The sequence below is a fragment of the Clupea harengus genome, chromosome 24 (genome assembly GCF_900700415.2).
Source record: "Clupea harengus chromosome 24, Ch_v2.0.2, whole genome shotgun sequence".
NCBI lineage: Eukaryota > Metazoa > Chordata > Actinopteri > Clupeiformes > Clupeidae > Clupea > Clupea harengus.
The window spans coordinates 4,075,462-4,097,327 of record NC_045175.1 but is presented as its reverse complement, the minus strand read 5'-3'; the positions used below and the strand labels follow the sequence as shown (position 1 = coordinate 4,097,327).

General features: G+C 42.7%; 1 protein-coding gene across 2 annotated transcripts in view; it reads right to left on the bottom strand.

Annotated features, from left to right (window-relative positions):
- Nucleotides 1-21,800, bottom strand: part of cnnm2b (cyclin and CBS domain divalent metal cation transport mediator 2b) — a 26,984-nt gene extending 5,184 nt beyond the window's left edge. For both annotated transcript variants that reach the window (XM_031562247.2, XM_031562248.2), the window contains exons 1-3: nt 19,638-21,800; nt 1,775-1,918; nt 1,255-1,392 (exon numbers count right to left, since the gene is read on the bottom strand). In XM_031562247.2, the coding sequence (XP_031418107.1) occupies nt 1,255-1,392; nt 1,775-1,918; nt 19,638-21,108 (1,753 nt within the window). In that variant the 5' untranslated portion in view covers nt 21,109-21,800. The remainder of the gene's footprint in view (nt 1-1,254; nt 1,393-1,774; nt 1,919-19,637) is intronic.
- Between the last annotated feature and the right edge of the window lie 66 nt (nt 21,801-21,866).

Below are 21,866 nucleotides of genomic sequence, written 5' to 3'. Positions count from 1 at the left end.
ACAAAACTGAGAACTCAAAATATAAGCAGGAGGAGGGCAAATTGGAGAGAGAAAGGAAGAAGGATAGTAAGTCTGGACTTAAAGGGGGTGCGTTTTCCAAAGATTTTGTTGTGCTGCAACCCGCATGAAGTAAAATAAACTATTTTTAACACTCTCTCTCTTAGTCACCTTGGTCGATGCACAATGACACCGTTAGGAAATGCTCTGGGGAAATGGATGTCACTTCCCTGTGAACTAGAACTAGAGCTTGATGGGAAGGGGCAATGCCTGCTGCTGATTGGTTCCAGCGGAAGTCAGGCGGGGATCGCACTGAAAATAACGAAGCAGCAGCAACAAAACGCAGCGGCGACAAAACGCAATGCAACGCAATGCAACGCTCAGACCATAATAATTCTATTAGTTCAAACAAAGTTCTATCTCATGCTAGGTGATGTGAAGGACTAATTTCTGTTCAACGTAAAGAAATGTCCCACTCCTATAAATAATCTAACTGCTTTGACCGGCCAGAATGCCTGAAATGTTCCTAGGATCGTTAACCTGACATCACATTCTGGAAATTGAGCTCTGCTCCCACGTCACTAGTGTAACGCTCCGTTCCCACGTCACTAGTGTAACGCTCCGTTCCCACGTCACTAGTGTAACGCTCTTACCGCCACTACAGCTAGTCAGTGAGATCCCCATCTGAATGCCTGGAAGCAACACGTCATAGCCGGTCAGTGGAAGGATGTGTGTCAACTGGCATCAGGTTCCACCCTGAACCGAAAACTGCCTAATAGCATTGGGGCTGTTTATTCGAAGCTAAGCAGCTAGGTCAAAGGTTGGGCCAAATCTGTGTATGCCTCTAATCATGCTATAGTAGTGAGCGAGAAAGATTTTTTTTTCCTTTTCCATGTCTCCCATGGGAAATATATATGAATCACACCAACTTCTGTGAGCTCCTGGTGGTGGAAAAAAATAGCCAAAACAACCAAGCGCACTCCAACTTCAAAACGCAACATCTAACATTTGACCTCCCTGGAGAGAAACCAAAAAAAAGTTACTGAGCTATGTTTTTTTTAGATCTGAGCAGCGACTTCCTGTAGTACTCGTTCTCCCTCTTTCTATCTCTCCCCCTCTCTCTTTCTCTCTCTCTGTCTTTTTTATCTCGGGCCTGGTTCCTTCTTTCCCGCTAACCTCCCGAAGTCAGGCGTTAGTGCGGGCCACACTGGGGGAAGTCAAGCAGCAACACACACCCCACCACACCACACCACTTGCCTGTTGCTAGGAAACGCAGAGTAGCCAGTAGAAGCTGAGGTGATATTTTAACCTTCATTTCATTGTCGGTGTGCTTGAAGGCCGAGAAATCTTGCTTCCTTTCCCGATGGGTGATTTTCTTTTTTGTTTTGTTGTCAGCTGCGGGGGAAAATGACGGGAGGTTGTGAGAGGACAGAAAGAGGCATGGGTTCTTTTTTTATCCACAACAACAACAAAAATTCTTGGATGTGCAATTTATGGCCTTAAAACATTCAAGGGAAAAGGCTTGGCGAGTGAGTTGCATCACATACTGAATGAGCAACCGGGGACGGCTATCACACAGAACAAAAACAAACAAACAAGTGTTTTCACTGGGGCCTCTGTTCATTCAGTAGTCTATTTGGTTCATTTCCTCATGATTACAGTTTAATGAAGAGGCCATGCATTAAAAAGTACCATTCAACCCCTGACAGATGTCTCTACAAGTTGTCTCTCTAAGTTTCTACAAAAGAGCCTAAGAGTAGCGTATTCAAAAACATACTATACAAGTCTGTTTCGTCCAGTATCTCGGACTTGATGATTTCTTCGATGACGTCCTCCAGGGTGACAATGCCCAGGACCTCATAGAACGGGTCCCCCTCCCCTTCGTTATTTACCCGCTGGACGATGGCCAGGTGGGATTTACCTGTAGAAAAAAGAAGGTTGCAGAACTTATATTTCCTGAAAATGTGTTGGTTACCACTCTGGGTGCTGGAAAGCTAGGTGGAGATGCCCCTCGAATATTTGGAGACAGACTTAATGCTTTTAGATCTGTGATTAGCTTGTATTTATTTGTGGAAAGAGGAAGAAAAAAAAAGCCCTTCTGCTCATACTATCCACCAAAATGCTAAACAAATTCTTTGCCTTTTCTCAGCTTGTGATCATTTAAAAGGAATTTTCCTGAGGGGGAGGCTAATATTAGACCTGAAATGAAGTTTCCACTCTAAAGGGACTGCTGTGTGTTCTGATTGTCTCGGAGCTGCTCGTTTAAATGCAGATAGGCAGAGAGTTTTGATCCTAGAAAGCCAGGGACACACACACATACACACACACACACATGCATAAACACACACACATACACACACACACACACACACACACACACACACACACACACACACACACACACACACACACATACACACACACACACTCTCTCCACACAAGATCTTCACCGCATGCCAGGAATATCCAGTGTTAGTTATGACCAATGTGAAGGGATTTCAGAAAATCAAAGCCATTCTGTTAGTACAAACCACATGCTAGTCCGAGAAGGAACCTGTTTCCTGATAAGATTAATACTCAGACCACATGAGATCATTTGGAAAAAAAGAAAGAAGCAAAGAGTGGAGAAAGGAGTTTATACCACATAATTGATCCATCTAACTAGCGGCCATTTTATACCACATTATTGATCCATCTAACTAGTGGTAATTTTATACCACATTATTGATCCATCTAACTAGTGGTAATTTGCTAGCCAGAAGGGCAGTGATATATATTAAGCAGCCAAATAGAACATACATATTGCAGACAACTGTCCCTAAAGCTTTTCCTAACTTCACAGAAACAACAACAACAAAAAAACAACAACAAACAATGCTGACTTCAGTCAGTTTTTATTCGCACAAACGACACACAGTAACACAAACACAGGTCAAGAGGAATTGAAATACCCATACACATTCTTCTCTGACCAAAAACTTTGTAAATGAAAATGAAGTTTGCATTTTACACTACCCTGTCTCATGATGGTAGCTAGATCACTCACATGCAAAAGGACAATGTATCATTAAAACAATAGAATGGCAACCAGTGGCTTCAGTGATCACAGACTTAACATTAGTAGCCACTTGAACCATGATTAATGTCTAATCCCTGAAATGTTTACCAGCTAGGTGACACATCTAGGTGACACCTTGTTTTCCATCGGACACTCCTTAAAGATACCCACTCTTCCCACTTTGCACTAGTGCTGCTCATGACAAGATATTACCCAACAGATATCCTTGCAAGTAGCACTCATGTGTGATGATGACGATCCCCAATGAAAATGTCTTAATGCATTTGCCAGTTAAAAGACTCACCTCTTAAATCTTTGCCCTGGAAAAAAGGGATGGGGTCAAGCTTTTTTTGGGGGGTGGGGGGAGGGGCGTTTGCCTGGGGTCCCATGACTGGGCAATTCACAGAGTGAGTCTTGATGACGAGCAGCCCTGGATGGGATAGGACCCACGGGAGCATGTTTAAAAACATGTTTACTCCATGGAATCTGTATCGGATCATTGTTAATGTAGGCTTCCCATCTTTGACTGGAAGGATGATTTGGACTTTGCAGGAGTGCATTGTGGGATGCCCATAGAAAGCAGAACTGAAGTCACATCTGACCATTCGGCTTTACACTTCACCAATGAAAAGTTAGAGGGCGTGGGATTTGGGCTACCATGTCTGCATTCATTTTACCCGAAACATTCCTGCACATTCTTTCCCTCTCCCTGTCTGTCTGTCTGTCACACATTCTTTCCCTCTCCCTGTCTGTCTGTCTGTCTGTCTGTCTGTCACACATTCTTTCCCTCTCCCTGTCTGTCTGTCTGTCTGTCAGTCTGTCACACATTCTTTCCCTCTCCCTGTCTGTCTGTCTGTCTGTCAGTCTGTCACATATCTTTCCCTCTCCCTGTCTGTCTGTCTGTCTGTCTGTCTGTCTGTCAGTCTGTCACATATCTTTCTCTCTTCCTGTCTGTCTGTCTGTCTGCCACACACATCTTTGCCTGTCTGTCTGTCTGTCACACATCTTTCCCTCTCCCTGTCTGTCACACATCTTTCTCTCTCCCTGTCTGTCTGTCTGTCTGTCACACATCTTTCCCTCTCCCTGTCTGTCTGTCTGTCAGTCTGTCACACATTCTTTCCCTCTCCCTGTCTGTCTGTCAGTCTGTCACACATCTTTCCCTCTCCCTGTCTGTCTGTCTGTCAGTCTGTCACACATTCTTTCCCTCTCCCTGTCTGTCTGTCAGTCTGTCACATATCTTTCCCTCTCCCTGTCTGTCTGTCTGTCTGTCTGTCTGTCACATATCTTTCCCTCTCCCTGCCTGTCTGTCTGTCTGTCTGTCTGTCTGTCTGTCTGTCTGTCTGTCTGTCTGTCTGTCACATCTTTCCCTCTCCCTGTCTGTCTGTCTGTCTGTCTGTCTGTCTGTCTGTCTGTCTGTCACACACATCTTTCCCTCCTTTATGTCTAGCCTTCCCTTACATTGATGACTGCATACTTTCCACTTTCCCACAAAAAAAGGGATGGCAGCCTGACATCTAACAACTAATGTCTTCCATAAATATGGGTAGGACAAACATGTTCTGTTTATTCATAGCTCCTTGGCTGCTATAATCGTGGTGCTGCTCTCTCTCGTTTTTTTGGGACATTGCTGGTAGGGATGAGGAGGCGACCCCCGTGGCCCGGCGGGAGCTGGGTGAGGGGGCGGTCTGGGGGTCGGGGTTGTGGCTCGGCATAGTTCTGAGAGGCTCCGGAGAGAAGCAGCACCGGCCCACCGGTTCCCTGCTGGGGGGGTGAGACCCGCCGCACGAGTCCCGAGACGCCTCCAGAGTGGGAGCGTGAGGACATGCCGCAGCAGGAAATGGGGGGGGGGGAGTGATGGACAGACAGGATAGAAAGAGGCCAACCAGATGCCAAAGGGTTACTCAAGGCTGAAAACTTGGACCATTGAAAATTACTAGAAAGCTCTCCTTTGCACTGCCTGTTTGTTTTACGCTACTGTTTGTTTACGAAAATATCTCATTTTACGTAACACACTAAAAAATAAATAATTTGTGACGTAGCACAGCATAACACAGCCCCTTTACTAGCACGCACGCATGAAAGATTTTGTCACCTGATAATTCTCAGTACTTGCACATGTAGGGTTGACTCTACGTCGCAGTGTGAGTCTTGAGGTGGCAGGGTCCTCCGTAGAGCGATGTGGCCCTGAGAAAGGCATTACGGGCCCTTGTGAGACCGCATCGCGCTCTTTTCCACCATTCCCAGCTTTATTTATGGAATGCCATTCGTCATATTTTTCCATAGCGTAATTTCCCCCTCCTATAAATAGTGCGGGAAAGTGCTGCGGGAGAGCGTCTGTCTGTGATGGACACGCGATCGGGTCCTTTTAGGGTGCAGCGAATACAGTTGCTGGTAAGAGTGATGGGAAAGAGTTGAGTCACTGTGTTTTTTTAAAGTTTAATTAGTACTATTTTTATGCATGAGTGCACACTTAAAGAATGTGTGTAGGTCAGCAAATCTATTTCTTTTTTCACCCTCTGCTGAAGGTGCAGTAAATAATTCTAACCTCGAACACTTTTTTTCAAATTCAGCAAATTGTTCCAAAGGGTCTCCTAGTTGTCAGTTCAGTGTTCGCACTAAAAAAAAAAAACTTCTGTGTTCGTACACAGTCCTGGCTCTGTAAATGGGAAACATAGTAGCTTGGATCGAGCCATAAACATTCCCGGCCAATCAATACGGTGCTTCAGGAGCTCGAAAGGGAAGGTTGTAATTTGATTGGCTGATCAGTTCAAATATCAACAAACTTTTGCTCAGTCAATTGCACTTTTTAACATTAATTACATTACTATAATGGTGGGGAAATACTCAGTTTTGTTTAAAGGAATGAAATCAGCAATTGATGATGATATCAGCAGTGGCACGGCCATCTACGGGAGACCAGCTCGGTCATTGTCAAATGTTTCAGCATTTGACGTGCCAATCTATACCCTCAGTCTTGGCACATACTTAACGAAAAGAAAAGACATGCAACAACCTTACAAACACCAACAACACAGCTGGTCACTGATAAAAGGCTTGCTAGCATGCTAACCCATGTCTTTGGGCAATATAGTTTCCGACCTCGTGCTGTAAAAGCTTTTTTTTACATTTTTGCAGGGTGGTCTAACTTCTCTATATAGGCAAATCCAAGATATTTCCAAGAGAATTCCCAGTTTAGGTAAAAGTGCAGTTAAATAGGTAGTATAATTATTGGATTTGATTAAGAAATTATGAATAAAAAATGATTATACGGCTCTTCAGACTGCTGCAAAAGGTTCCGTGGATTTCAATGGGCCACCCCAACGTACAGAGGTCTGATATTTCTTCATAATGACCACTGCAAAAAATGAATGACCGGTACCATCACATCATTCATTCAAACTTTAAAGTACTGTTTGTGTGAAGAATGATTTTTTTCACCACGGAAGCCACGAAACAGCAGCAAAATCACTTAAAAAGAGATATTTTGGTGGAATTTTACCTTTTTGACAAGTATCTCTACAATAAGCAGGATAATGTATAGTCTGCTGGTCGGTATCAGAAAATAAAGCCCTTGCCCATGAAACTTTCAGGCTTTTTAAGAGCAGTTTTGGGATCAGGATTGTACTGACATAATAATCCCAGTTCAAACACATGCAGAATCTGAAGGTTTTATGTCACACATGTCCTTGTAGCCCAGTGATTGGACCTTCTAAATTCTTGAGCCAGGAAAACCTAAAAGTACCCAACCATCCATACTAGTAGGTGAACAGGCTTCTTGCCACTGGCATTCTCACGCAGACGCCCTGACATTAACTTTCTGTCCCATAGTCATTTCTTACCATCACAAATCTCTGCATGGAATGCATGCAAACATTATTTGTTTCTGTTGCATGCCAACCTGGATATTATGGTACAGGTCTGGGATAAGGTCTTTCTAAAGGTCCTCTAATGTTGTGATATTGATGTCACACAATGTAGTTGTTTGATCTATTTAGATTGCCACCTGTTGCTTCAACAATACACAAAACGTTATACCGGTCCAGCAAACGACAGCAAAGCCCTTGCATTGAGGAACTCTTTTTCTCTCTCTCTCTCATAGCCTACATGTAGGGAGAGAGAGAAGAAGAGAGGAAACAAAAGTAATTCTAAAGCAGGTTTTGGCAAAAACAACATAATATAACATAACATAATTTATAAGAATAGAATTGTGTTTAAAGAAGAATCAAGTTCGAAACCAGACCATTTGACCCACAACAGTCTCACCACTGAGCATGTCGGGGCTTTGTTTGGTTAAGGCCGCTTATGGACCCCTGATCATTAAGGGGCCGTCGACGAAGGGAGGTCGACGGTCACAAGACCTCCCTCCCTGTTTGAGGCGTTACACTCGGAGACACACAGACTGAAATTGCATAGTTTCCCCCTCATGGTAGAGGGTCGTACAGCAAGCTGAGGGACTTTCATGGAGGAGGGAAGCATAATTGGTTGCATGAGCTTTAAAGTTACATTTTCAAGTCTAAGAGGATCATTTTGCTTTTGTCTAGAGGTGCTTCATGTAAGTACTGTAGTTTAAAACATCCGAAAATGAACTACAAATAGCAACAGAATGTGAAGGAAGTGGGCACAATGCTGCCCAGAATCTGTTAAAGTTAGCATGCTAATCAGCGAGGGCCACACTATCCTCCCTCACAACACCACTTTCTAAGTAAGAGGTGCTAGTGAGTAGCGCTGTAGCAAAGACAGCAAGGCAAAGCAATGGGCTGTCACGGGCATAAGCCCACATAGTCAGGAATGGTGTTATTAACCCGCTGAAATCCAATTTCAGTGGCTAAAATAATGACAGTTTAAGTGTTTGTTCATTCTTGGAGAAATGCAAGTTTGCAAAAAAGAAATTCTATTTTCAGAGAATGATGAATTACGAATGTAATGTAAGCATGGCTATCCTGTAGGCAGCTCAGTAGCACGCTCATCACTTAACATGAATGATCAGACTATCAGCTAGCTCAAAAGCTTGAGTGCTTAAATGAAGACCCACAGGGTCGGTTTGCCTCGACTAAGTTAATGTAACGTATAAATATCAGGCGATGTTGATGGCGATACTAATGGTAGCCTAGATATCTTTCCATCATATAAATGTTATCATGCTACATGTAGCCTTTAGCCTCCACCACCTTGGTCAAACTTTCTGGTTATTGTCCTTGTCCTGTAAGTCGCTTTGGATAAAAGCGTCTGCTAAATGACTAAATCTAAATCTAAATCTATGTCTGTGAAAGGAGAGGAGGTAGGGGTGCACAAATGTAGTAATATGCTGCCCCCAATCAGCTTGGGACTGGCAGTATGAAATCATTAAGTTGGACTACGCATTAGCCAATCAGAACGCTCGTACTGTCATTGCCATATAATAAACTTAATTATTATCGATGTTATACATTGAAAAAAATATACTATAAATATACTGAATCTTTGTGTTAGCTTATAATGCAATAATTATATTCCAAGTCAAGCCATTTTTCTACTTTCAATCATGTTCCTTGTGAAACTAATTACAATTAAATAAGCTTCAATTAATAAAACTAGCTTAAATAAACTAATGGTGACATCAATGGTGCAATTTGGATAAAGTCACCTGGATCATAAATGCACCGTCTAGGCCTGCACTAAGACATTGTGCTGTTCAGACACCAGCACGATTAGAGCCTATGACAATGTATAGGTGTTCTGTTACAGGTGCAATATGTTATCCTTAAAAAAAAAAAACACAAACATTCTTGGCCCTTGCTGTTTACAGCTTTGCAAAACCATAATTAAAACCTCAATGAAAACAATTAATGGTGACAGAAATCCTTAAAGCTAGCGAGAGCTAAGCGCCAGTGAGGGGAAAAAAAAAACGTAGTTCTGAGCTGCAGGAATGCATTCATTAACCCAAATCACCAAGTCAACTATGATGCTTAATCACAGAGTCCCCTAAAAGCATCTGGTCAAGAAACGTGTGTGTGAATGTTATGTGTGTGTATGTGTGTGTGTGTGTGTGTGTGTGTGTGAGAGAAAGAGAGAGAGGGTAGAGAAAAAGAGATAAATCACAAACAACATGAACCCGTGATATCAACATGTTGTTTTAAGGGATAGCACCAGCCTCATTAACATGAAGCTTTTCATTTTCACTTTCAAAGGTCCAAAAGATTGTGCCCTGCTTAACTGTACAACCATGTTGCCTTTTCTAAAATGACTGTTGTAATTCTTGTTAGCACACCCGAGCTCTTTGGTGCGAGTAGGTCATTGTGCACCAATTCCAGGCACTCGTGTGTAACTGTAACTCACTCCCTCACTCCCTGCGTACTTCTATTTGCGACTACCCCCCACCAACCCTCCTGGCATGGGAGCCTTTTTTGTGGGAGGGAGGGGGAGGGGGAGGGGGGGGGGGTGGACACTCAACTGGGTGTAATCAATGATGCTAGGCCACGGCTTTCCAAAAAAAAAAAAAAAGAAAGAGGGAAGGGAAGGGAAAAAAAAGTGCAAGCTGGATGGCTTCCATGGTAAGGCATTAGACTCTGGTTGGTGTCGCTTGTAATTTACAACACTGAGGGAAACAGGCAAGAGGACAATACGGGGGGGCCGGGCTGGGTAGCAGGCTGAGGGGTTGAGAAGGGGGAGGCGGGAGAGAGGGTGATGGCAGGAAGGAGGGGGAGAAGGCACATTCAAGACTTTGAGGGTGAGTGGTTAGAGCTCCTGCCTGCACGGGGGGAGAGTAGCAGAGGTCTGAACTGATGTTGTGAGGTGAAGTTGAACTGATGTTGTGAGGTAAAGTTGAACTGATGTTGTGAGGTAAAGTTGAACTGACTTTACAGATGGTCGGCGTGAGATAGTGGGAAAAAAAGGATCTGAATCTGAAGAGGATTTGAATTTGGCACTTTGAAAACAGACACATACTGAAAAGCAGGTTTCCTGGTTTTTGTTGTTTTCTATGACACTGACTTGCTGTTAGACATGTGAGTTGGGACTGTCCTACAACCACATTGCTGTAAAGAGAAGAAAAAGGTCACATGTTCCAAGACACAAGGGAAGTATAAATATTATGATAAATGGTAGTAAGTGGTATTTGTTATGTCTGAGAAGTCTGGATGTTGGTCAAGGCCTTGACTCTAAAATTGAGCCCAAAATCTTTTTGTTTTGTTTTTTTTGGAGAACAAATCACAACACGTCTGACACTTGAACAGCAACAAGTGCACAGGGCATTTCAACCTAAACCTCACTAGGAAGTTTAAAGTATGTTCGCCTAATATGTTTAAGATGACCAAGCAACCTTGCAGCGATACCCTCCGGATGAAGAAACTGTTGACTTCTCAAGCACTACAGGAGGCATATATTTGGGATTGTCAAAACTGTTTGTCAACAAGGGAAGCGTTGAACATTGATACAGTGCAGTAAAGACTGAACTGCCTCAAAAATACAAAAAAACATGCAGAATGTGTGTGTACATGTGTCTTTTAGTGTGTGTATGTGAGTGTTTGTCTTTCAAGCACACTCTGAAATGTGTGCATGTGTGTGTGTGTGAGAGAGAGAGTGTGTGTTTGTGTGTGTTTGTTCTTATGAATACTGCGCAATGCAGATACTCATGGGGAAGAAAAAATTACCGGAAAGTGCAACTAAGCAGGTCTGGCAAATACACTATACATCTCTCTGTGTATATCTATGCAAATACACTATACATCTCTGTGTATTTCTATGCAAATACACTATACATCTCTGTGTATATCTATGCAAATACACTATACATCTCTGTGTATATCTATGCAAATACACTATACATCTCTGTGTATTTCTATGCAAATACACTATACATCTCTGTGTATATCTATGCAAATACACTATACATCTCTGTGTATATCTATGCAAATACACTATACATCTCTGTGTATATCTATGCAAATACACTATACATCTCTGTGTATTTCTATGCAAATACACTATACATCTCTGTGTATTTCTATGCATATGTGTATATCTGTAAGGCTCTCTATTCATAGAAAGTACGGGCATCAAATCAGTATCCAGCTTGAAGATTTTTACAATGGCATGTCATTATATTGCAGTTATTAAATTACATATAAACTCAAATAGCACGTCAAGTACAAGCCATTAGAAAAACTAAGCTAAATTCAACTGAGCCTTGAAACTGAAACCCTTCAAAATGACAAGTGTAGCTTCATGAAAATGAGCCCATTACCCAAACCTCTAAAAGATGCCACTCTGGTGTAATATATCATCACCCACTTGATTCCATTAACAAGCCAACAAGTTAATCCTGGTTAATCCAAATTGCATAATACAAACTTACTAATTACAAAGTACTGACTTATTTCTTGCTAATACAGCAAACATGGAAATATTTCTGTGTAAACACGAACAATACCTCATTTCCCAATAATCCTCTGTGCAACAAAAGATAAACATATTATTACAGTATTGTAATACAGTGCCACTTTTCAATCACTGCTCACTGCCTGCAAAAAGCAGGTACGCTGGGCCCAATACTGTTAATTGTTTGATGGCTGCATTGTGTTGTGCTTGCAAACACACCAGGTCATCTTTGTGCCCTTGTCTCCAGAGCTTCAACACAATGAGCACAAAGACAACAATTAGAATGATCCTCTGCCGAACCACTACGAAGACCGGCTGAAGGTCACACCACTATAGTTTTGTTTTGCCCCTCTCTCAGGCCAGTTCTCAGAACTATCTGTGTCCTGGCTGCATTAAGAAAGCACAACCATGGTTCTTCCTGCGTACCACACCCAGTCTCGCCCTTATTGATCTTACCAGACCCGAGGCACGTTCTCCTTGGAGTTCAGCTATTGGCCACCCTTGGCCAAAAGCCAGTGACAAACTGTGAGACGAGACCATTTTAGCTACCGGACCAGGAACCAATCATAGTCGTTAAGATGACTTTAGACTTCCTTGTGGCACTATTGACAATCAGAGGACTCTTTTTGGTTTAGGGAGTCTATTATCCTTATCAGTCAAGAAGTGAACACTACTTTTAGAGTATTATCATGTAAATCAGTTGTATCTAAAAGGTTTTGAGTCAGTAAATCCTTAAGGATTTGTATTCTGTGTATTGCAAGACATAGTGGCACCGGGACAATATCCACTGGAAGAATGGTGTTTGGATCACATTAAAACCACTGTGTTTACTGGTTTGAGGTCAGTGTTTGAGCCTCTCCTGGTAAGGGCAGCTCTCCCTGTCAAATTCAGTTATCCTGCTAATAAAGTTATCCTACACTGGTGCTGCCAAGCAGGACACATTTGTAAAGCGCCACTTTTATTATGGCTGCCAGTGTTGGACCTGAAACTGATTAAGACAAGTGCCTCTGGGCACACACTACGGTCAGAGCTACAGTATATCCAATTGCATAATTGCAGTTTAAATGACTTGAATAACTTGAGTGCAGCTTTTTAACATCTGTTTAAACGGCACACCGTAAAGACATTGTAAATTTAACTCTGCTAGAGTCTACACAGTGCAGATGCCACTCTAACAAGTTTTACTCAAAATTGTTTAACACTGAAGTTGGATTGCACCCTTTAGTGTTATTTGGTTGTTCTTTTAACTTTATCATTAACTTATCTTTTTTCTGTTGAGTTAAATTTATAATGCAAAGACTTCATGATTTTACCCTCCATGTTTAGTTTTGGCACTTGTGATGTTTTAGTAACTCATTCTGGATTCTGGAGTAAATGTGCCAGTACGAAAAAAGGATGGGCATGTTTTTGGAAGTAGTCCTTGAGACATTGAGTAATAATGTTAGATCAAACAGATTGTATGGAGGCAGTAGGAGCAGGATTCACACTTCTCAATTGTTTTGCTAATCTGGTTTTAAATCCAATTCATGTTGCACCAGAATTTGTGGAATGTAGGCCATTTCAGAGGCAAAGCTTGTTCCAAGGGGCTTGTAGCACCAGTCACATTATAACTTCATGCATTGTATGTCTGGACCGTTGAGAAGCAAGAGGCTTTACATGTCCAAATGGCAACAAGATCAGCACTCTTCTGAACATTCTAGAATCTCATTGTGGTTTGCACTGTTGTGTTCCTTTTTTATTTTACATTTACATTTACATTTAGTCATTTAGCAGACGCTTTTGTCCAAAGCGACGTACAAGGGAGAGAATATTCAAGCTACGAGCAATTTTCAGCAGTCTATGAGGAGAGGGTGACAATTATGTGCACGAACGCTACAAGAGCAAAGATGGAAGAATGGGTAGGTGAATGTGGAAAGAGTGGTTTAAGTGAGAGAGGGAGAGAGGCACCACGCGGTGTTCAAAGGGGTATCCCACATCGGGCACTGAGCTCGACACATGCCAACATGACGCCACCTAATCCGCCGTCTTATTCCCGCATCAGCAAGTGTTACCAGGAACAAAGCTCAAACAAAACCCTTCCAGTTCGACAGATTTTCAGTCTGTGGACAGGGAAAAAATTAAACAACCATCTTGAAAAATTATAACTAGGCCAAATACCTAAGTACAGTGAGATTTTTTTCCTTCGCTGCAAACACGAAGTGTGAAAAGGCAACCATCAAATCAGAATCAAGCATAGATTGGCCTACATTCGGATGAAGACTAAAATGGTTTGATGGAGTTGCTGGAGTTGGTGTACGGCGCGGTGTAAAACGAGACCGGAGGCTTCGGTGTAATCCATGTTCAGAAACTACCCAAAAGTACCAAGGGCATCATGTGGACTTCCGTTCGGGGTCGGGTCCGGCCAACTTGTTAGGTGTGAAGGGCATTTCACAACCAACACATTTTAAAATCCAAATCTTGACTTTATCGCATTACGGCGACAGCAGCCGCTTGTGCGAGACCACGTCCAAGGCAACAGAGCAACACCTCTCAATGAGCAAAAGCTTAATCTATGAGGTCAACTAAGTTCTACCTGAATTGAGTATTAATGATAGTGTTGACGCATGAGGTGCCATTGCTCATACTTCTTCAATGTTACTGAATGAAAGGGAAAATGTCCAGAAAACCTTTGGAAAACTGCTTGGCAGGTTTAGTTAAGAGGTGAAGTAGTGGTTGTACAACCTTACAGTTGGAGCTGGCTGTCAAACAGTAAGTAATACATGAATTTAATACCTGCATCTAGTCACCATCAAAACCAACTGCACCATCAGCGCAGACAGAGGCCCATGAAAAGACACTGATGCATCAGATGAAGCCTTAATACACAACCATGTTTAAAGGTCATAAAGTTAGTTTTACATGACTTTAATATGGTTCATAAATGTAACTTGCAACATCAACACATTTTCTAACATACTTATTTGGTATTTATTTGTAAAATAGATTGTCAATGATAACATGTCAATCAGAAGTGCCAGTAAGTCAGTAATATCCGAATACACACTGCTTTTCATGTCAGACGTCAGGAGGTTGGAAACCACTGGTTTAATCTTTAACTATGTCTTGTATTTGTAAAGCTTGTTTTATGATCCATTGTGTAAAAACTTTATCTTAAAAGTAACAAGTAACTAAAGTTGTCAAATAAATGTAGAAAGTATAATATTTCCCTCTGAACTGTGTCGAGGTGGAAACATCAAGTAGCATAAAATGTAAAGTAAAGTAAAGTACAAGGACCTCAAGTACAGTACAGTACTTGAGTAAATGTACTTAGTTACTTTCCATCACTGCCTACCCTACCTGCTAGTGATGCGCAGGCTGTTTTTTTTTTTTAAAGCAACATTATTAAACAATTTTACCTTAATTTGACCTTGGTGGATAGGGCGTTACACCTCTCGCGAGAACTACGTGATGCTTTAAAATTCGACACAATTTACACTTGATGTTGCCCTTTCATAGATCAGAACCTGCATGTCCCAGAGGAAGTTGTAGTTATTAAGAAGGTTAAAATTTCCGCATATAACCAATTAGCTCTGCCCCCAGTAAGTAACCAGTATCATGTTCAATTTCTGACGATTATAACAAACCATATTTCAAGAAAAATTGTTTCGGAATTAACATTTTGTAGAGAAGTCTTCACGGCTGTAGGTTATTTATAACTGCTTTGTAGCTATTTTGACCTGACCCACCTAAACCCACAATATTTTGTGGTAAGCTTACCCAAACCTGCCCGACCCGTGGGACCTGCGGTTTATGGGTCGACCTGCGCATCACTACTACCTCCTATGTAATACACATCTGGGTAACTGGACCGACCAAGAACTTCAGGCTGCTCATTATCCCCACAGCCTGCTGCTCGGTACTGTAGACACTTCCTGTAGAATCAGACACTCGCTAATTGTTTCAATTATGGGGTGGCTCGAATGTCCGCTTGTATCAGGATGTTCAGAGTGGCCATGTCACAAGAATTTCAGTCTGACTTGTCAAAGCTTGGTGGCTGTTATGACAAACTGTTCTACAATTGGAGCTACATTCCCGAATAGGACAACTTAAAAACAATTTCTTATTTACATGCATTGTTCCCAGCAACTGCGTATGTAAGGCACTGGCAAAAACCACTTTGAAAATCGCCTGTCTAAAAATAACATGAAAGCGAGACCAATTACATTTTCCAGGTGTGCGTTTTTTTTGGGCCCGAAGTGCTTCGTTTTTTCTTCACACTGCTCTGCAGCTCCACGAGAGGCGTTGCATTAATTAACAGTGACTTACAATACAAAGCACTTTGAACCGAGCAAGTGCCACGGCTGGAGCCAGATTGACGTGAAACTTTGACCCTTTCCCTTCTCCCTCCCCTCACCCGCATCGCAACCCCCCAAACCCCAATAAGTCTTTAGAGACCAATGGCGAGTTCCCTCTGGAACAAGGCCAAGAACAAAACGAAGAAAGAAAGAAAAAAAATCCAATCACCATGACCAACACCACTGAACCTCCCCCCACCCTTACCCTCCACAACATTCCACTAGTGGCTTACTGTCCTCATGAGGCTGGTAGAGTCAGACGGCAGCCTGCTACCTCTCCGGTTCTCTCTCTCTCACCCTCCCTACTCAAGGTTTCATCGACAACACACTGCAGTCAAATCATTACTATGTCTCAGCCAACGGTAGTCAAAACAAGAAACCGACGTAAGAATTGAGACCGTTGGCATGTATGGGGCTGAGACAAACACTGTGTCAAGAAGAAGAATGTGGTCACCCTGCTTCTTTTTTTTGAGACCGTGGCGACTGGCAACATCTTTTATCTTTTGACTGCACCAAAAACAGAATGCTGAGACTTGGCTCCTCTTCCCATGTTCAGTGCTAACCTGCAAACAGCCAAAACAGGTCTCAGACATAAACTATTAATATGTTGGAAACAGTATGGTTACACTGTGTACACAGCAGGCATGGTCATGTGACTTTTGAAAAGATTTTTCTCTGAAGAAGGTCAGTAAAAATGTGATGGTTTATAAGTTTTTGAGTTTATAAACTGTTAATTACCTGCAGTTTCTGCATTTTTTCTAAATTCAACCCAAAAGTAATGAGAGGTGTGAGGCTGTGGAGACATAAAGAACCAACACCAACACTGACTGTTCAGTGTTAAATATTCAACCGTTTTTTTTTTTTAATCCTTTTTCAGTTGCGGACCTGCCAACGAATTTACACCTGAATACCTTTGTAAGGATAAATACGTAGGTTTGTGTATAGATTGTGTTTTTCAGGGGGCGGGGGGGATTTTTTCCTGTTTACTTCTTAAGTGAGTAAACTGCCTTTAACCACTGAAAACAATAAAACAGCTGAATGATGCCTTAAAGCTGATGCAAGCCATGTTAGCAGTTCCTGGTAACTACCACCATAGGAGTCCACCACACTCTGCTTTCATGCAAGCTGATTGGTGTGCAGAATTGCCTGTCTGTGTAGATGTTTCCTGATTGGTTCATGTAGCTGGGCTTAAATTACTGATTGCTGAATAACAAGCCACATTTTCTCAAAACAGCTAGCTACCATAATGTAAAGACAAAATATCAGTTTCTTAGAGCCTTACACTATAAATGTCTGGGCTTAATAATTAAGCAGTGAATAAAAGTATTAGAACATTTAAGTTAAACATTATTTCAGGGCCAAAATAAAAGGAGTATAACTTTTATACTGTATAACTATGCATTTATGTTATGGGTGTTCCCTAATTTAGGGTGTTAAAGAGTGAACAGACCTCCACTTCAGATCCAATGTGATTTCCTTCTCTGTCTGTTCATTTATTTAAATGGTAGATAACACTTCATGCAAAGTCCTTTAGGTGACTCACTAAATCTCCATGCAGCAGAAACAATGTTGAAGAGAAACAATTATACATTTTCAACCTTTCACCTGAATAAAAAAACGTTGGACCGTGACAACCAAAGCAAGAGAGCACAAAGAAAGCATCCCTGAGTATATCTTGACAGCAGTGATATCTATGTCAAGGTGTTGTGATAGATGTGTTGTAACCCTGAACCATTACGAAAAGAAAAGACTAGATACACACACACATGCACACACACACACACACACACACACACACACACACACACACACACACGTGCACACACACCTGTTGTGTGGTGAGGGGTATTGTAAAGAGTTATTCATTACTGAGGTTGAGGCTTAAATGATTAACCGCTGGCCATTCAGGCCACTAGGTCATGGAATTCAGTGGCCCCATACATATTGTGGGGCCAATCGATTAATATGTACATACACAACAAAATGAGCCATTTCACCTACACTTCTGTTTATATGACACTCAGAGTAAAAAGGAAAGTTTCTTGTGCCAGTGGTTTAGTATACTGTAGAAGAATACACAGCACACCTTCCTCAAAATACATGCATCAGACAGGCTTAGCATTAGCAGTAGCATACGGCACCTGCGGTAACTAAGCCAGTGACTAACCCCCAGTCAAAACACTATTACGCCAACAAAACACAGCCTACGTTGTTGTTTTGTTTTGTTAGGTCACCAAGTTGTTTGTCTGTCTGTTTGTGTTAGCTGGCGACTATGGCTGTGCTTTTAGTGACTTTGTTGTAGCATTTGGTGGCCATGGTTTATCCACACGACTGCATTCCAAGAGCGGGAAACAAAAGCAAGTTATCGCCTACAGCATCACCCTGGACCAGAGACGGAAGATGGGGTGGGGGTGGGGGGTTGGGGGGGTTCAGCAGGTTTTGAAACGAGATGCCCTCACCTGATAACCTCCAGAGGGCCAAAGCACCTTTCCCACATGTCCCCCTCATGCGTTCGCACATAAAGGAGAGGGGAGAAAGGGAGCCTTGTAAACATTAACACCCCGTTGGAAGCGAAGGTGAAAAGTAATCACCTCTCGGGAGGAAAGGGAGGGAGGGAGAGAGGACCAGGTGGGGGAGAGGGGGGCCTAAAGCACACCCTTAAGATACCGATCAGTTCCAGCGTAGAACTACTGCCATAGTAGCTATAAGAAGTAAATTCAAATGATTTGCTACATAACCATTGAAGAATCATCATCACACTACTAAGCTTTTGGAAAACTTGATTAAGTCAGACCTAGTTTGTCTTTCTAAATATCGCCCCCCCCCCCACCTGCATCCTTTTGTCTTTGAACTAAGGACTTCCCTGGCCTGAGACCTGCTGTCATCAATCCTGAAAATCTGGTTGTGCTGATTTTACGGAGAAACTTTGCAGGCCATCCTAGCTTTAAGCACCAAACCTGGTCACCAGTCCACTCATACTTGCCCCTGTAAGGAGACAGAATGTTCTGAAGTGCTGAAGACAGAGGAGACTGAAATGTCTTCTGTCAGGAGGGCCATGTCAAATCTCTCGAGTGCAGTTCATTCTGCTTTGCATCACATCGAGGTAAAAGCCAGGGAGACTGTCTCCAGGTGGCCGAAAACAGCGAACACCCACAAGCCAAAACACCCAACACCGGCTGACTACAAATGTGCTCTAATCAGTCTACGTCACACACGATTGCCGCATCTAATTATATCAAAAGCTCACAGGCCCTAACCTTATCTCATCATTGTGTTGGTTTAAAAATAAAACCGCGAAGCAATGATTAGGTGAAAATGGGGCAATTAGTGGGGTTGTCAATCAGGTTTCTTCATTGTATCAGTCGACAATTAGTTTGTACACATCTCTGAAACAGGCTTTCTCAACTCCTTTTTTCTAGGACCACATCCCTGGCAAGCCTTCTGGCCTGTGCTGTGAGTGTTCAGTTGCAATGCCTCCTACTCTTGACCAGGGCACTAGTGAACATTGAACTTGTTGCAGGACCAACGTGGATCTCAGTACTTGATAAATCACACAGATTAAGTGTTAGAATTGTTTTGGGAGAACAAATATATATATGATGGCCCCTTAAAAAGTGAGTATAAAACATGTTAGTCCTAATTTAAAGGGAATACAAATGTCATACTAATTTGAATATGCATACTTGAGTAGCCTATAAATAGGGCACATTACAAAACCTACTCAAAACACTCGCACAACAACTTGTGCTTTTTAAAGAAAATGTCAATACTATAGTCTATTTCATTTGGAGACATGTATCTTCAAAGGCAGTGTACGCACATATAGGACAAGGGTAAGGAATAGTGCACAAAGCATGGGTAAGAACACACAGTATGCTTCAAAGAAAACGTACCTTTCTTGAATTCCTCCAGCATAGCGTCCAACTTTGTGTCGTTAAACACAAAATGCAATTGGTGACTGTAAAACCTCGTGATGGTTTTCAACGGCGTGGAGTCGTCGGGGTCCACGAACGCCAGATCCTTCACGAAGAGCAGGTCCACGATATTGGATCTCTCCCCCTCAAAGACTGGGATACGCGTGTAGCCGCTCTCCATGACTTCGGACATAGTATTGAAGTCGAGGATGCCATCGCCCGGGATCATGAAGCAATCCCGCAACGGTGTCATCACAGTCTCCACGGTCTTAGTCCTCAACTCCAGCGCGCCCTGGATGATGTTCAACTCCTCTTTCACCAGGTCGTTGTACGGATCCGTCACTCTCAGCATCTCCAGGAGTTTCTCTCGGTTGTATACGGTGCCTATCTCCTGTCCCAGTAGGTAATCTAACAGTTTGCTCACTGGATAAGACGCTGGGAATGTCAAAAGCATGAAGAATTTGGTTAGCAGTATTGTGTTGGCACCGACGGCGAGACCGTGTCTAGAGCATATGGCTTGAGGCACAATCTCGCCAAATATAACAATGCCAATGGTGGACATCACGACAGCTATCAACCCATTTCCTGCAATATCATCCAACAAAATGGTCAAGGTCGTATTCACCAGGACATTTCCTAAAAGAAGCGAGCAAAGCAAGTAATTCCCCTGGCTTCTAACGGGCTCAATTTTTCTAGAGTAGTTCTTCTCCTTTTCCGTGCCGCAGTTCTGAACAATCTGTAGCTCCATGGGATCTAGTGCCATTAGTCCGAGATTCAACCCGCTAAACATCCCGGAGAGACAGAGCAGCATGGAGATGAATATCACCTGAAGCCAAAAAGGAAGCAAGAACTTTCTCTCCTCCACCACTATGACGTTTGTGTCGTCCCCATCGTGATAAGTCCAAGTGTTTTCCATCCACGGATCGTGCGCCCCGGCCACAGCAGGTACTGAAGTGGCGATGCACAGGTAGTACGACTTACTCCTCTCCGTCTTTCGCAAAGGTTTGACCTCGATTTCTACAGTCCCCGACGTTTTGCGATTCAAGATTATGTTGGGCAGAATAATTATATCCGAAGTTCTGATCCCGCAGGGATGCAATCTTGAGATCTCCTCTTGGCTCATGTTGTCCCCAGCGGAGCTGTCGATGCTCCCAATGACTCTGGACCGCTCGTGTTCCGTGAAAGCAATTTTGGACCACGTCTCGTTGTTTATGTTTTGGCCGTAGACCCTCAATTTCACCCGAGATCTCTCACTGACCCGGAGAAAGCCCTTATCCATGAAAGAAATGTCGTCCGTGTCCTCCAGTCTCAGTCCAATGATAACCGTCTCCTCGCCACTTGTCGGGATAATTAAATATCCGCTGACAGTTAAGAAAATTAAAGTCAGGGCTCGGACCCGGCTAAGTGACGCCATTTTTGCAGCGGGTACTGAGACCGAAGGCTCTGCCATGTTGATAATGGGCAACCTCTTGAATGAAAAGGACTTTTAATCAGAGCCAATCGGAGTCCGGCTTCATCTCCGCTGTGCGTCGCTTTAACTTGTGCATCGGACCTGCTTGGCTCAACAACGCGTCCGAAACTGATTGCTCCTTCAGAGCGGGCTCCGTACGCACTCACGCCTCTGCTGGGGTCCCAGAGACAGGCGAGCACAGTGGCCAATCCAGAGGCGCTCTTAACCGAAGGCGGGCTCTGTGCCGTCACTCCAACCAATGGAAAGCAAAAACAAGAGCAATTTAGAAGACAGGAGACAGGACTTTTCCGCGTGACTTTTTACACGGCTTTTAGAAGCAATCAGGTTGGTAATGTTTCCTCTTTTCCTGAAGAGTTTGTAATACAATGGTCGTGATGCAAACGACAACGTCGAGCTCAATAATGTTATCTGGCAAGGCAATGTTTTCTCCGATAAACAGATTATAAATTCCTGTAGGCAAACAAATTACTAGATCATGTATTTTTAATAAATGTTCCAATAGTCGATTTATGTAGACTAAAGAACAGTCAAGTTGTTTATTCAATCCTCAATTCAGGGTCAAGCATCCCCACCACCTGTTGCTGTTCTAAAAGGGTTGTCTGGCCTACACAAGGTTTCATGTGGGCTAGGGAAAATGCAATATTTGAAAAAAAAAAAATTCTAATTTAAGGTCATTTCAAACTTAAGTCTAGCCATACAGTAGACAGGATGCTATAGCCACACAACCCGTTGCTATA